The sequence below is a fragment of the Thermobia domestica genome, chromosome 10 (assembly GCF_964235325.1).
Source record: "Thermobia domestica chromosome 10, izTheDome1.hap1.1, whole genome shotgun sequence".
NCBI classification, from domain to species: Eukaryota; Metazoa; Arthropoda; class Insecta; order Zygentoma; family Lepismatidae; genus Thermobia; species Thermobia domestica.
Genome location: NC_137463.1, coordinates 208,937,117 through 208,954,652, shown reverse-complemented (window position 1 = coordinate 208,954,652; position 17,536 = coordinate 208,937,117). Strand labels below are relative to the sequence as shown.

Genomic DNA, 17,536 nt, shown 5'->3' with positions numbered 1-17,536 from the left:
TATAGAGAGAGTTTGGCTATGAGCATATTATTTGAAGTACTCACCAACTATCCCTATAAAAATTGTTGCGGAAACCACAGGATTCTGAAACTTGGATATTTGAGTACCCAGGTTGGTCTATACTTTTTGTCTTATCTTGATGTCAAGAATCACCTCCCGAACGTTGTCGGTGTTGTTTTGAAACACACTGCATTATTATCAAAGTTAAGATAGTAACTCCTCTTATTCTTACCACTAATATTAAAACTCTCATTTCAGGCCAGTGAGAAGCAGAAACAATCTGGGTAGCTATGGAGTCTGATCCATCATCCGCAACACCAGCATTCCATTTCACAAACCCACCATACACACTACGACAGGCACTGCCCGATCCTTGTCTTGCTATTTCAGACAGACCACTTTTGACGTTATACAATTCAGCAAGGGTATACACTGCAGAGAATAGCATATTTAATACGAAAATAAATAATTTTATTATCTGTAACTTCATTAAAATACTATGAAAAACGGCCTAGAAAATAAGTAGATTTGTGACAAATATTTAATAATAGTTTTCCTTTCTTTGTTTTTCCTGATTGAGATAAAAGAATAAAACTTGTTTATAAAAAATGTCAGCTATGATGACAAGATAAATGAAAAGTGAAAAGTAAATTTTAGGTGAACTACAATGTATTATGAATAAAAGACAGCTACATGTGATGCAGATATTAACATCGGAAAGTAGAAGAACGATGGCTTCATTGTAAAGTCCCCCTATTAGAATGAAGTTTGGGGAATCTTCGTATTTTACCATTTCACCACTTAATTATCATCGTAAGTCCCTTTATCAATGAGGTAACCACAAAATTTTATGTTAAGGACTTACATTTTGTGTTCAGCCTAAATGTATTTATTTATTTATTTTAATGTAAAGTCTGTCCATGACGCAATCTTTATCTTTTCTATTCTGGAATGCCACGACTCACTGACAGCGAATAACAGCAACAGTGATACACATTTTTTTAATCAAGAATACTTTGCTAACAAGTTTTTTCTCCATTAAAATTGATAAGACAGACAGAAAGAAAGAGGTACAACCTACCTAGACATGCGTACCCAGCAGCTGATGATGCCAGACCTGCTGCTGTTGGAAAATTATTCTCAGAACATATGTGCACATGCCACTTTACAAGATCTTTATCAGCATCACCACAACATTGACTCATTGCTTTCTTTTTAACTAAATAAGGATAAAACAATAAGATCAACAATTAATGAAACATCAAATATATAAACAAAACGAGATAGTAAGTTATATTAATATACTAAACTATGAGAGAAAAATTAATTGGCGAAATGAGAAAAAAAAAAAAAAAAAACAGGAAAAGCAAAAGAAGGTAAAAATATTGTACAGTATTACGAGAGAAGAGTTTTGGATTTCTGAAGAAAGAAAAAACAGTAAGATTATGCTATCAATGATATACAAAAAGTTAAAAATACATTACTGAACTAGGATTTGATGCGAAGTCCCTGGTTCACCTTGCCACTGTATTAACTACCACACTACTCCGCTCCGCGAACAGCCATACATTCTATCACTCTTAATATGGGTGCTCAGCCACTGAGACCATGGACTGTACCAGAACTTCTGTTTTACTTGGACAAGCCAGTGTCTATTACAGAACATCTCTAACAGTTGCATTCATATTATAAACAATAAATCATCGATTTAGAAGTGATAGAATGTATGTCTATTCAGGGAGTAGACTGGGCTGTATAGTGATTAACGCGTCGTAAGCCGTAGACCCGAGTATCATTGAATCCTGATCTATAAAAAATTAGTGTAATATGAAAATCAGTAATTTCTTCGACTTATCAGATATAATTCAGACTATCAATATAATAGAAAGTAGAAAGTAGGAAAGAAGTGTAGAGACGTGAACACATTATATATAATGCATGAAAAAATAGTAAGAATAATTTCACAAGGCAATCTTACAAATGCATTTTAAGAGTAAATAGTTAAATTAATTAAGGGCAGAAAGAAAATAATTTACAAAGATTACTGTATTATCACATTAAAATATTTAATTTACTTTTTGTTTATTTTTTATACTGACGTAAACTGGGAGATCAATGCTCCCTATAACAACAAATGATCTTCGTTCGTCAACAAGAGTATTACAAGAAGTTAATACTACCGATAATAACCTTACTGATAGTGCAGTAAATTAAACTCAAATTTTAATAAAGAAAGGAACAAATTAGTAACAAGCTTAAAATTGGTACAAATGTTGGGAATGGTGTTCTAAACAACATACCAAAATTCCCCTGAAATCCCAAATGACCTTCGCCGCCATATTGCAAAATGGCCGCTGGAAGTATCAAATGAACAATACCAAGATAAAAAATAGCAATATCTCCGCTATGGTTGAACATAAAGAGATAAATTTAGTGTCGTTTTACGGAACATACATAACACAATATCTTTTTGTAGAGAAACAATTTTTCATAAAACGCATACTTTTAGAAATATTTAGCTCTAAATTCTAAAATTCCGAAATCTACCATCAAATTGATTTAAAATTTTATTGAACTTATGAAGTAATTATTAACAAATTAAAATTTGATACAGGTGGTGGTAATTATTTAAATGACATACTAAATCCCACAACTTCTTCGTTCGTCATATTGGAAAATGTCCAAATGTCGGAAGTAATTGAAAGATAATATTTTGTTAAGTGAAATACAAAATCCGGATCGGGCTAAATATTTGAGAAACTGTAAACGCAGTCTATCCAAAGTCAATTGGGATTAATGGTGGTGGAAGAGGGGAAACATTATGACGTGTTTAAGATTGTCTTCCGCCATTTTGGTGGCTGCCATCTTGGAATCAACTTGTTTATTTTAAATGGCAACATGGTCGTGTGACATATTAAACATCATCCTCGTTCGAAGAGAAACCCAACGGTAAGGTTATTTTTCCAAACCCTACAACGGTTTTGAAGTTGTTAACATATTTAGGATATTCTTACGTTTGAAATGCTGTGAAATGTGCTGCGAAGTTTCGAATTGAAGGATAGAGTTAAAAAACAAGCTTTCTAACATCTCACTTTACGTATTCTTTAATAACCAGGAAAGGAGAGAGCTAACACACCTATGACTAATACAATCACATGACATGTTCAGCATGCCCACCGTTATGTTCTATGCACATACTTAACCGTTGGACCCAGTGTTTGTGCACTCTGCGAAGCATAGTTAGTGATATTTGTTCAGAGGCCGTAATGATTCTTCTTTTTAGGTAGCCAATGTCAGTAACTTTACACTGGTAGATAATAGCTTTAAAGTGTCCCCAAAGATAGAAATCCAACGGAGTTAATTCGGGGACTTTGCTGGCTATTCACGTGGTCCATACCAACCTATCCAGAAAACCGGGAGAGTGTTCATTGAGCCATCGATTACATTGCAACTATAATGCGGCGGTACCCCGTTTTATTGAAAATATTGATGAAATCACCCTTCCTCGTTCAACAAAAGTGGCATAACAGTGTTTTCAAGCATATCTCCTTATTGTGTAGCATCCAAGGTCCCATCAATGAAAACAGATCCAATAAGTTTTTCGCGCCATATTCAACACCATACCATTACCTTACCTACACCTTGCATCTTTGATGCATGTATCCAATTAAGATTTGTATTAGCCCAGTACAGGACATTTTGGTTGTTAATCTCACCTGCTACATAGAAATTTACATCAGCATTAAAAACAATGTTATGAGGAAATAATGGGTCACGAGCAATCTGGGCCAACGCCTACTCACAAAACTTCATTGATCTATCAGGATCACCCTCTGACAGTTTTTGTTTCAACTGTAATTTTTAAGAGTGCACTTTTCCCTTTTCAATATTCTTTGAACACTTTTGACACTAACATTATGTTCACTTGATATACGTCGCACATTCTTCGTAGGACTTTTCATCAATATACCCAACACAGCTGCTGATGTGCCTGGACTATTGCATTTCGTGGTCGTCCTGATTGAGACAAATCTCAACATTTCCCGTTGCGCTGAATTTGCGGATTAGTTTTCGTACAGCACTGTGTGTTACTAGCTTGCGATTAAGATGTCGCTCTTTGAAGACAGCTGTTGTTATTGCTGAACTGCGTCCTCCAGCCAAAAAAGATAATTTCGATTCTTTCTTCTCGAGTTAGCATCCTGTCCTAACTACAAGAAAAAAGTAACGAGACAGTCGGTTCCCGTCTATACAACGTTCCACACATAACAAAACTAAGCCTAAATGATAATATAATCTATCCTAAATCCATTCACAACTTGAAAACCGTTGCACATTAAAAAAACACTTTACCGTAGGATTTCTCGGTACTGGGCAACATGTTCGGTACTTGACTAATACAAATCTTAATTAGATACATGCATCAAAGATGCAAGGTGCAGGTAAGGTAATGGTGTAGTGTGGAATATGAGGCGGAAAACTTATTGGATGTGTTTTCATTGATGGGACCTATTGGAGCTCTTTTTATTAATGGGGCCTTGGATACTGCACAATACGGATATGCTTGAAAACACTATTATGCCACTTTTTTGAACGAGGAAGGGTGATTTCATCAATATTGGCGACAAGATGGGCACCGCCGTATTCTGGTAGTAATGTAATCGACGGCTCAATGAACACACTCCCGATTGCTGGATAGATTGGTATGGAACACTTGAGTGGCCAGCAAGGTCTCCCGAATTAACTCAATTGGATTTCTATCTTTGGGGACACTTTAAAGCTATTGTTTACCAGTGTAAAATTAATGGCATTGGCTACCTGAAAAGGAGAATCTTTACGGCCTCTGAAAAACTATCACCAACTATGCTTCGCAGAGTGCACAAACACTGGTCGCACGGTTAAGGATGTGCATAGAACACAACGGTGGGTATGCTGAACATGTCATGTGATTATAATTGTCTTATTTGTTCTAACTCTGTCTCCCTCTTCCTGGTTATTAAAGATTACGTAAGTGATATGTTACAAAGCTTTTTTTTTTTTTTTTTATCCTTCAATTCGAAACTACTAATATCCTTCGTACAGCACATTTTACAGCATTTCACACGTAAGAATATCCTAAATATGTTAACAACTTCAAAACCGTCGTAGGGTTTGGAAAAATAACCTTACCGTTGGGTTTCTCTTCGAATAATGATGTTGTTTAATATGTTACGTGACCATGTTGCCATTTAAAATAAACAAGTTGATTCCAAGATGGCGGACGACCCATAAACACGTCATGTTTCGTCTCTCTCATCAAAATTGATCACAGTTGACTTTGGATCGACTGCATTTACAGTTTCTCAAATATTTAGCCCGATCCAGATTTTGTATTTCACTTAACAAAATATTATCTTTCAATTACTTCCGACATTTGGACATTTTCCAGTAAAGCGAACGAAGAAGTTGTGGGATTTTAGTATGTCATTTAAGTAATCTTTAACATCTATGTCAAATTTTAATTCGTTGATAATTACTTCATAAGTTCAATAAAATTTTAAATCAGTTTGACGGTAGTTTTCGGAATTTTAGAATTTAGAGCCAAATATTTCTAAAAGTATCCGTTTTATGAAAAATTGTTTCTCTATAAAAAATATTGTTATGTATGTTCCGTAAAACGACACTAAATTTATCTCTTTATGTTCAACCATAGCGAAGATATTGCTATTTTCATCTTGGTATTGTTCATTGGATACTTCCAGCTCCCATTTTCCAATAGGGCGGCGAAGGTCGCTTGGGATTGCAGGGGACTTTTAGTATGTTCTTTAGATTATCATTCCCAACATTTGTACAGTCCGCAGCAGAAAACCCGCAACATGAGCATTTAAGTTTATTATGAAACGACGAAGTCTTTTGCTCTAAAATAAGTGTGCACGGGAGGACGCCAAGGTTTCTCCTGGTGTGATTCGTGCCACTTAGACGTTATATTAATTTCCTGCGCTGTTAGGTGTAGTTTCACAATAAACTTACATGCTCATCTTGCAGGTTTTTTGCTGCGGACTGTACCAATTTTCAGCTTGTTACTCCTTTTTCCTTACTTTTTGGTAATTTGACTGCACTATGAAACATATCTTATATCTTAACAACTTTATTTGTTTTGGGCCCTATCGATAATACCACGCACAAGGAAACGAGTTGGTTCTGGGATTCAACTTACATTTACTTATAGGTTAGAAACCAATTAATATATTTCAGAGTGAAAACACGCAAATCTCTCCTTGTTTGCAGAATTTTTTTTACAGATGAATTATGTTTCTATTATAAATGCTAAGATGAAAGTGAAATAAGAAATGTGTCTTTAGGGCTATGAATACTGATAATAATAATAAAAAAAAAAAAAAAAACTCTTCCAGAATATTACACTTAAAGAAATTAGTTTTTAACTTACTTTCTCTGAAACAATTCTGTAGTCTTGGATTATCTAGAGCTTCTTCTCTAAAAGAGAGCACAAATTACATTATACATTATACATATGTTTCAATTGACAAAACGAATTCGTATATATATATATATATATATATATATATATATCGTTTTATTTCTAAAAATAAAGATGCCGGTACGCGAGATCTCAGGTTTACAATGGTTAAAAACTTATATACGTTTCAGGGTACTACATTATTATTATTATTATTATTACTGCCTGCTTTTTGTCATTCAGATGGTAATATGCATCGGTGACTAGAAACACTCTAACAAATACTCTCCTTAACAAACTTGAAATGGTTCAAAAATGTTTTATTATAATACTCGGTTTTAAGTTAGGACTGGACTATTACTCTAGCACGTATGAATATTGGAAAACATACTTTAAATTGGAACGATTGGCTGACAGGAGAAAATTGATTGGCTCTGTTCTGTATTTGTAAAAAAGATACTTGACAATCGATGTACCTCGGACCATATTTTTAAAAATGTGGATTTTAAAGTTCCAACATAGTTATTACGTAAATATAGACTAGACCAAAATTTTTTAGTGTTTTTACTAAACAATATATTTTAAAAGAGTCTTGAAAGTGTAATGAAATGAAATGAAATCTTTGAGTTTTACGTCCCACGGTTATGGCGGTGAGGCTAAAGGAGACGGTGATGATGAGTAATGAATGAAATGGTGGAATGAAGAAAGTGGAAGGAAACGGGAGAACCTCGAGGAAACCCACGCACACGGTGTTTGTCCACCACAAAGTTCACTTGGCGGGAGCAGGGTTTGAACCCGGGACCCCATGCACCAGAGGTGAACGCTCTACCACTGAGCCACCGCGGCCCCTAAGTCTTGAAAGTGTATTTACGGATATAACAAGGATACAAATCACTTTTAAAAAATCAAACATTTGAAGTGAAAGGGAAAGCAGAAACTATTTGTGTAACAAAAATGTACACCTTTATCAAAATATTTGTGACGATAGTAACAAGGACTTCAATATTGACGTCACAGAAAACAACTTTTTGTGGTCAGGATAGTCCAAAAATATACAACAAATATATGTATAGTGAGAAACAAGTGTGTACATAATCTCTGGTAAAATCTACCAGCCGGGGAGCTATAACACGTGATAAAGAGTTATTTAGTACGCTTAACATGCATAATAATGATATAATAAATGGTAGTGTTTGTTATTTGTTACGCTGATTATAATTTAATTAACTTAAACTTATGCATTTAATAAATATCAACTTATATTTAACATGCAATTACTTTATTATGTGTGTGAAAGAGAATAGGGATTTTAATACTACTAAAGTAGTTTAATAATTACAGTTGTTTTTAGTTTATTAGTTTATTTGAACATTATGGACTAATGAGACAGAGTAGGCTGGATTGGTTTTTACAACAAAATTAGAATATATGTAATAAGGCGAGACATGAGAGTCTGCATGGAAACTGAACTGATTAGCTTACATGATTATATAAACATTTACAATAAACTACATAAATTTGTTACAAATATAGAAATTAAAGTTAATGCATAACTTCTGTTATTTTAAATGAACTTTATTTTTTGATTTATGTGATTAATGACAAACCATAATTAAATAATGAGTTAACTTGTAACAGAAAAATAAACACACTGCTGAACAAGACTGCACTTATTTAATATAAAAACACATTTACACAGTGTAAATGTGTTTTTATATTAAATAAGTGCAGTCTTGTTCAGCAGTGTGTTTGTTTTTCTGATTTTATTCGCAAGACGTTGACTATGATTGTGTGTCAACTTGTAACAACATATGTAAATATAAATAAATATGAGTTTTGGCACAAAGGCTTAAGGTGTTTGAGGAATATTAAATGGACCAATGCTACTACTAGTAATTATTTTATGCTAAGTAGAAACATTAAAGAAATGGTTTAAATTACATGATTGATCCCATACAGAAATTCAATAGTATTACAACAAGACAAATAATTGACTCCCGACTTAACGGACGGTAAACGCGACTAGCAAAGTCTCGTCGAGTACAGACAACTCCTCCTCTATTAGAACTTACCGGAGATTATATACACATTTGTTTTTCACTTTACATCTTTTTGTACTTTATTTTTGGACTATCCTGACCACAAAAAGTAGTTTTCTGTGAAGTCGATATGGAAGTTGTTGTTACTATTGTCATAAATATTTTGAGGAACGTGTACATTTTTGTTACACAAATAGTTTCTGTTTTCCCTTTCACTTCAGATGTTTGTTTTCAAAGTGATTTGTATCCTTGTTGTATCCATGAATACACTTTCACGACTTTCAAAATAAATTATTTAGAAAAACACTAAAAAAATTTGGTATAATCTATATTTACGTAATACTCCTCCACTTAGAAACATACTACTGAGTGATCCTAAAATGGACACCAATGATTAATTTTGGTCTAGTCTATATTTACGTAATAATAGGGTATAAGGGTAAAAATTTTATTGCAACCACATAATAGGAAACATATTTTAATCTCTATGATTTTAACAAGCTGTAATGAATACATATTCTAAAATATGTTTTTATTTTAGAATTTTTAATGTAACTTAGTAGTTTTTATTTTTATTTTAATTTTTGATCTCTCTCTTTTTTTTTTTTTTTTTTTTACTAATTTATATAGACTACATACACTGTTAGTGTTTTTATTAATAATAATTTATGTTAATGATTTAATCATAATTTATCACTTATAGTGCTGAAATAATGTAGAATAAGACAAAGTGCTATATTTTAGCTGTTCTCAGCACGTAAACAATACAGTCTATTCTTATTATGATTTACAATGTAATAATATTGTCCAGTAGCATATCACTGCAGTCTTATAACTAAAAGTTCTTAAGTAAACATACACAAAAATGCTTTAAAAAAGTCTGATTCTTACATCCTAATTTTATAATACAATAAACGTAATGGTAATCAATGTTTCTTAGTGATTTATTTCGTTTTTCTTTCTTTCTTTTTGTAAACGGAAGAAAGTAAGTTGCTATTGTTTGCTTTTAAAAGACATCAAGAATTTCACAAATACTGAATTTCAATAACAACACATACACAGTACATTGTTCATATAATGTTCTTCCGAATACTAATCATTCTACGAAAATTTCTACAAACATCTACTAAATAAATCGATAAACATAAACCTTGCGAAAAAATCTAGATGTTTTAACTTAATCTCCTTCCTAATAGTCAATAAAAACAATGAATTGGATACATTAAAATAGGAGCTCAGCAAAGACTACTCTGCGGAGAAAGCAGAGAGGTGGAGTTCCAACACAATTTTTATACTGGTTTTAAGTTTAGTCGAACTTCAGCTTCAGCGACAGACAAATTTGTTGGGATTATTTCATTGTAGAAGGTCAGTCTTTTTGAGAAAAAAAAAAAAGTTGGTTCAGAGCCTTTCTGGTTTATATTACCGTGCAAAAAAGGAGTGGAAAAACGAGGGCGTGCCAGCGAAGAGACAGGACTCAAACATTTCTAGTCCCTGAATACAATTAACCGACTTTAAGAAGGAACAAAGACTTGCAACTCTTTCTCTTGGGAAAAAAGGAAACGGAAAAAACTCTGACTTTCAACAGAACTATATATTTACTATTTGATATTTTCGAAGTTTCTCGTTAACCCCTTTTTAAGACAGAAGAGGAAATATTCCGTTCTCATTAAAAAGGTGCTGGTACATCGTACCGTTGCGTGCCGCCAGAACGGTAACTACATGGACAAACTTGGACGGGTGATAATATATCGAAAAAGAAGCAAAAGAGTAATAGTGAACATGGGGGAAATTCCGTCCCGTTTAGGAATGACAGAGTGTTGAAAGCGTGGGAATATGAACTTCAGACGCCAACAAGTTGAAAACAATACATCGTAGAGAGTGCGGTTAAAAACGTCACTTAGAAAGTCATACCTACTGTACTAAAAAATGCATGTTTGAAAACGCAGCTACGTGTGCGCACGGGATTAACAACGTGTGACACTTCTTTCCTTTATAGCATATCCGGGAATCCCTCCGTTCCTTTGGGGAATCCCGTGCGCCCGCAGAGCTGCGTTTCAAAAATGCATTCTTCAATAGAGTAGGTATGACTTTCTAAGTGACGTTTTTAACCTCACTCTTTGCGATGTATTGTTTTTAAGCTGTTGGCCTCTGAAGTTCATGTTCTCACGCTTTCGACACTCTGTCACTCCTAAACGGGACGGAATTTCATCCATGTTCACTAGGACGTTTTTGCTTCTTTTTAGATGTACTATCACCTGTCCAAGTTTGTCCACGTAGCTACCGTTCACCCTATATATATATATATATATATATATATATATATATCACAAAATCGATTAATTTTGCAGCATGCTGATGTAACTGCACAGTAAGACGTAATTCGATTATATATTTATGTGAACAGTTTTTCGAACTAAAAAGTCTAATTTTCAATCCCCTCTACTTTCCTTCCTATTCATTCGAAATTCGCTGTATCATAATCATAATATTACACACTAAAGTACTTTGAATGTATATTACCTCGTCCGCCTCACTTGCCTGCAGTTATTACTGTAGTAGAGGGCACCAAAAGTTTGATGTTTGTGATACCGTAGCTTCGTTATAACACTGAACAACAAATGTGATATTGTAAGTTTTCGTTTAACATGTAAATTTGATATATGTAATAATCTGACGCAGTGATATTTGAAAAAGTATAACTTTATGTTGGGTCAGGAACACTGTTAACCTGGTGGTTTTGGTTTGATTTGATTTGATTTTCAGTTTAGTGACCCTTTCAGAAACGAAGCTATATGAGACGTGAACCTACAAAAGATCGTGGAATCTAAGCTATATGAGCTCCCATCCTTAATCGAACCTGGTCATCCTACGCCAAAAACGCCTATGAAAAGCGCTTAGTGTGAACCTGCTGGTATCACAGAACATGTCAAGTAATGCCTCCCTGCCGATATTTGCATGGTACAGTCCGCAGCAAAAAACCTGTAATATGAGCATGTAAGTTTATTGTGAAACGACGAAGTCTTTTGCCAAATTAGTGTGCAGGGGAGGACGCTGAACTTTCTCCTGGCGTGATTCGTGCCACTTATACGTTATGCTGATTCCCTGGGTGTTTAGACGTAATTTCGCAATAAACTTACATGTTCATGTTGCAGGTTTTTTGCTACGGACTGTACAAAATTCCAGCTTTTTTATTAATTAGTTTTAAAGTTATAAGGACTTATCAAGGTAAATGGTTATCTCCCCCTCTCTCTCTCTATATATATATATATATATATATATCTATATATATATATATATATATATATATATATATATATATATATATATATATAGGGTGTCCCAAAAGTCATCGAACCCGATGTTTAAGACAATATAACTAAAAAATTAAATGGAACGAGAAGGAACGCTCTTTGCAACAGAAAACCCTATATATTGAGAAAATTTTCAGACTCAAACACGTTTCTTGCCATGCATGATTTAATAATAAACATTAAAAATGTTGCCAGAGTCGGGATTTTTTTTTAATCGATTATACTGAATCACAGAAACCATACCCGTAAACTTTTTCAACATTTCTCAATACTACCGAACAATCTGGATGCCGATATATTGAATTTGACAAAAAAAAAGTACGTTGATGAAGTCTTACAAACACTGCACACGTGTATTATTGAGCTATTCACAAAATCCAGGTTTTTACAATAATATGAACCACGCTGGCAACAGTGCTGCTGTGAAGTGTCACTGACAGATAGGTTTGACCTCTAGTTACCACACTAAGGCACTTTTAATGAAAAAGGAGAAAGTTGATCTTTTAAGGAAAAATCTGATGTACATACCCCTTGCAACCCTGAAGTTTACAAATAACTACAAATCACATGAAATGTTCAAAGTAATTGTTCAAAATGTCCACCATTTTGTTGGATACATAAGTTTGTACGTTTTATGATATTTTCGGACACCTTTCTCTTGGGCTAAGCGGTTAGCGTACGCGTCTTTGGCGTGGGAGACCCGGGTTCGATTCCCGGCGGGAGCTCATGTGGTTCGGATTCCACGTTAATCAGTAGGTCCACGTCTCATATAGCCTCGCTGCTGAACGGGACGTAAAACTCAAAATCAATCAAAATCAAACCTTTCTGTTGGTTACTGCACCGATAATCCCAATTATCCTGGTATTGTTTCTTTTCAGATCCTCCCAGGTCCTGGGTTTATTTTGCTTACTTTTCCTTTTAAGTAACCCAGGAAATAGTCAGCAGACATCACATCTGGAGAGCGACTGAGTCATAAATCTTTGGAAATCAGACGATCGTCAAAAAATTCGCGCAGCATACGAAGTCAATCGGATGTGTGGCAAGTTACTCTCCATCTTGTTGCAGCCAAGCACCACGTTCATCTTCTTCCAGAAGAGCAACGAATTGCATTATGAGATCCTAGTACACAGCAATATCCACTGTTGTCTCAAAGAATAACTGTCCGACAGTACGACGCCTCGATATTGTGCACAACACTTCGATTTTCTGGGAGTACTCATACAACTGGTGTGGGTTTTGTGTGTGCCAGAATCTCGAATTCTGGCGGTTTACATAGCCATCTAATTGAAACCAAGAATAGCCTTCTAATTGAAACTGATTAAAGATTGGAACCAACGACAGTGACGCAACCGTAATGCAAAATCATATCTTTCAATTCATGCATAACATGAACTCTATATAGAAAAAAATTTTAGTCTCAGTACAGCCATGTGTGCAGTTGACTTGCGTAAATCACATTCTGAGGCGAGCTTCCTAACTGACTTCTTTAGTGAAACTACAATTCTTTGTTTAACACGCTGCATAACGTCAGTCACCAAAACAGAGTGGCATCCTGAACGTAACCTGCCTGCTACTGATTCAGTTTCGCGAAACCTTTGAACTAGGGAAAAAATGGTTGACTTCTGTGGCAAAGGAGACTTTGGGAACTTCACATTAAATGCTTCCCTTACCCAGAATATGACACTCTTCGGAAGTCTTGTTCCACAATATACACTCTTTCTTGCATAGAGAATTTCATTTTGAAAAACAAAGCACTTCAGCAAAAGTGGACACCTATCGACCAACGGGCAGCTAACTGGATAGCAACTATTCTAGGCACATAAACAAATGAAAAAATTAATCGCTACATTTCAGGGTTGCAAGGTGCATGTACGTTATCAGATTTTTCCTTAAAAAATCAACTTTCTCCTTTATGATTAAAAGTGCCTTAGTGTGCTAGCTAGAGGTCAAACGCATCTGTCAGTGACACTTGACAGCAGCACTGTTGTCAGCGTGGTTCATATTATTGTAAAAACATGGATTTTGTGAATAGCTCAATAGTACACGTGTGCAATGTTTGTAAGACTTCATCAATGTACTTTTTCTGGCAAATTCAATATATGGGCATCCAGATTGTTCGGTTGTATTGAGAAGTGTTGAAAAAATTACGGGAATGGCTTCTGTAATTCAGTATAATCGACTTGCAAAAAAAAATTTTCCCGACTCTGGCTACATTTTTAATGTTTATTATTAAATCATGCATGGCAAGAAACATATCTGTGTCTGAAAATTTTCTCAATATATAGGGTTTTCTGTTGCAAAGAGCGTTCCTTCTTATTCCATTCAGTTTTTTAGTTATTGTCTTAAACATTGGGTTCGGTGATTTTTGGGACACCCTGTATATTTTATATATATATATATATATATATATATATATATATATATATATATATATATATATATATATATATATATATATATATATATATATATATATATATATATATATATATATATAGATAGATAGATAGATAGATAGATAGATAGATAGATAGATAGATAAATGTATGGGTCGAACTGAACCTTCTCCTTCTTTCGAAGTCGATTAAAAAGAAGAAACGCACCCGTGTATGTTTTATATAACTTATATTGTACTATGTGCCGAATCAAGAATGGGACAAAAGAGGAGTTGGATCAGCACAATGTATTACAGGGAAGCAGAAGTATGAAGAAGTATGTGCTGTATTAGGAAGAAAATTGTGTACGTAGTGTGATTCTAGATGGAAAGAGCATTAAAAAAAATCACTTAAGGTGTTTTAGACCAATCGAACAATAAGGACAAAACATAGATAAGGAAGTCAGTATCGAATGAAACAGAGTCGAAAAGTTGAAAGTGCGGCGGGGATTTACTGTCATTAAAGAAGCGATGTAGATAACAGCAACAAAAGTAACTTTATAAGCATATGAAGAGGAAAATAGAGAAGACAGTACCGAAGAAGGGAGAAAAAAGGAAAACGTAAACAAGTTTCACAATCTAGAAAGGAACGATTACAACAATGAAATATTAAGGAAAATGAAATTAGAAGACGAAAGAAGGATAGGAAGGGGAAAAGAAAAAAGGAAGAGGAGGGGAAGAATGAGGCGGGATAGAGAGTATTGGAGAGAAGATGGCAGAGCTAAAAAGCTATGGAATAAGGACGTACAGGAAAGGAGGAAGATGAGTTCGGGACGTAGTTAAGGAGTAAAGGGCTGAGAGACATGTGTGAAGAAGACGAAAGTGTTTCGTATAAGGTTGAGTACAAGAATTTTGATACGAATTACATTGGGAAAACAGGGGGGGGGGGACTTAGAAAGAGTGAAACAGCGTAGGGACGATGTGAGGCAGAAGAGAGAGAACAATACTATTTACAAACACGTTAAAGATACGGGCCACTAGATGAATTAGGAAGGGATCCAAGGATTGGAAAGAGAGAATACGATAATGATACCGACTGAGAAGGAAGCACGATGGATAAAGAGAGAATGAAGTGACAAATTAATGAACTAGACAAATGGAATGTTGATACATGAGCTGTGCGGTAAAGTGTTAAAACAAATCGAAGAAAGAAAACGGGTCTAAAATTTTCCCTATACACTGTATATTGTTATTGTTATTCTATAATATTTACCTGTAGTTCTAGTATGGAATATCTTTATTATCCTGGTTACGTTGCTATGCATTTAAGGGTATGGGGAGGGATAGGTGTCTGGTATTAAATTTGAGATAGATGGCCAGTTAGACAAGTATTAGAAAGGGAAAAATATAACACTTGGATTTCTAGAAAAAGCAAAAGTCCGCCGAGCGTTTTATTTTTGGCTACATATCTGGGTTCCTAGGACGTTTTCTTTTTTCATCGAGTGTCTGATGAAGAAAATGTTAAGCTGTTGAAACTGCTACACATTACTTTCGTTTTAATAGATAAGCCTATTGCTCTGGATAAAATATTTCTATTTATTGGAAGTAAAATTGCAGCAACTCTTTACGATAAAAAGATTGCAGTTACGCTGAAGATAATGCATATAACTGTAGTAAGAATAACAATAATATAGGTATAAAAATAATATCATCGAATACAGAAGAAATGAAATTTTTAAATTTTACGTCCCACGGTTATTCCGGCTAGCTTTGACGGTGAACGCAAAGAGAATGAGGATGTTGGAAATGAAAATGCTAAGATGATGTGATGTGAATGAACGAAGAGTAAAAACACCAGACCTGAAGGAAAATATTCAACAGCAACTCCTGAGATGTTATGCTCATGTTATGACACGAGAAGATGATAATCGAAAACAAAAAGATTTGACTGAATTCAGGTTTGGCTTCCCTTCCACCACCCACACTATACACAACTTAACTTGAGCTGGAAGGTGGAAACTCAGATTTTCTGATATGTATTTTCACGTGCAATGCAGTTTAACACAATTTAAGTAATAACTTTAGACTGAATCACTTACCTGTAAATTAAATATGACAGGAAATTACTTACCTGCCATTCAACCAAAGTCTATCTTTTGTAAATTGAGGACTCGCCATCACAGTAGTCTTGGCATGCATCTGAAATATAAAGAAGATAGATAATATAATTTTATCAGATGACATGAAGAAAATGATTTTAATAAAATGAAGAAGTCATACGTTGTTACTTCACTAATATATACCTGCTGTTACGAATAGGGGCATATATTATGACGCTATCAACAAAGCTCGCTCCAATAATTTACTTGATATTTTTTTTCTATTCTCTTGCTATTTATAAAATTAATTTTAGCAAAAAGAAAAAAAAATTCTTAGAAATTTTACAGCTCTCAACAATTCTGTACATTTCATAGGAAAAGAGCCATGATATGATGCATGATATACAAACAATCATATGAGTATGAAAAATGTGAAATTTGCCTCCTGAGTGGAAAGAATCAATCATTGTTCCAATTCACAAGAAAGGCGACAAAACTGACTGTAATAATTATCGAGGCATTTCTCTCCTGTCAACATTCTATAAAATCCTTTCAAATAATCTATTAGCAAGACTGACCCCCATACGCAGATGAAATTATTGGAGATTATCAGTGCGGATTTAGACGAAATCGATTAACTATCGACCAAATATTTACCATTCGCCAAATGCTCGAAAAAAAGTGGGAATACAATACCCCGGTATATCAACTATTTATTGATTTTAGAAAGGCGTACGACTCGGTTAGGAGAGAAACATTATACAACGTTCTTACAGAACTTGGAATACCGAGAAAGCTAATTAGATTAATTAAGATATGTTTAAATGAATCCCAAAAGTCCGGGTAGGAAATTTTTTGTCCAAGAGCTTTCAAGTCGAAAATGGCCTGAAACAAGGAGATGCGTTGTTGCCATTATTATTTAACTTCGTTCTGGAATACGCTATAAGGAAAATCAAAGGTAGCAACCAGGGCCTACAGTTGAACGGTATTCACCAGGTTATGGCATATGCTGATGATGTAAATTTAATAGGGGATGATAGGAGAACAATAGAAAGAAATGCAGAGATCTTATTAAACGTTCGTAGGAACATGGGTTTAGAAGTAAATGCAGAGAAAACTAAATGCATGGAAATGCGTCGGGACCGGAATACAGCAAATTATGGGTGCGTTAAAATATTAAATAATACTTTTGATAAAGTGGATAGTTTCAAATATCTAGGATCAATATTAACAGAGGAAAATCATATTCACGAAGAAAT

The 17,536-nt window shown here is 34.4% G+C and overlaps 1 protein-coding gene across 2 annotated transcripts in view; it reads right to left on the bottom strand.

Annotated features, from left to right (window-relative positions):
• The window catches only part of Mvd (mevalonate diphosphate decarboxylase), a 56,819-nt gene that overhangs the window by 17,146 nt on the left and 22,137 nt on the right, over window positions 1–17,536 (bottom strand). For both annotated transcript variants that reach the window (XM_081729024.1, XM_081729025.1), the window contains exons 3-6: window positions 16,310–16,377; window positions 6,425–6,471; window positions 1,082–1,219; window positions 233–432 (exon numbers count right to left, since the gene is read on the bottom strand). In XM_081729024.1, coding sequence (XP_081585150.1) covers window positions 233–432; window positions 1,082–1,219; window positions 6,425–6,471; window positions 16,310–16,377 — 453 coding nt within the window. The remainder of the gene's footprint in view (window positions 1–232; window positions 433–1,081; window positions 1,220–6,424; window positions 6,472–16,309; window positions 16,378–17,536) is intronic.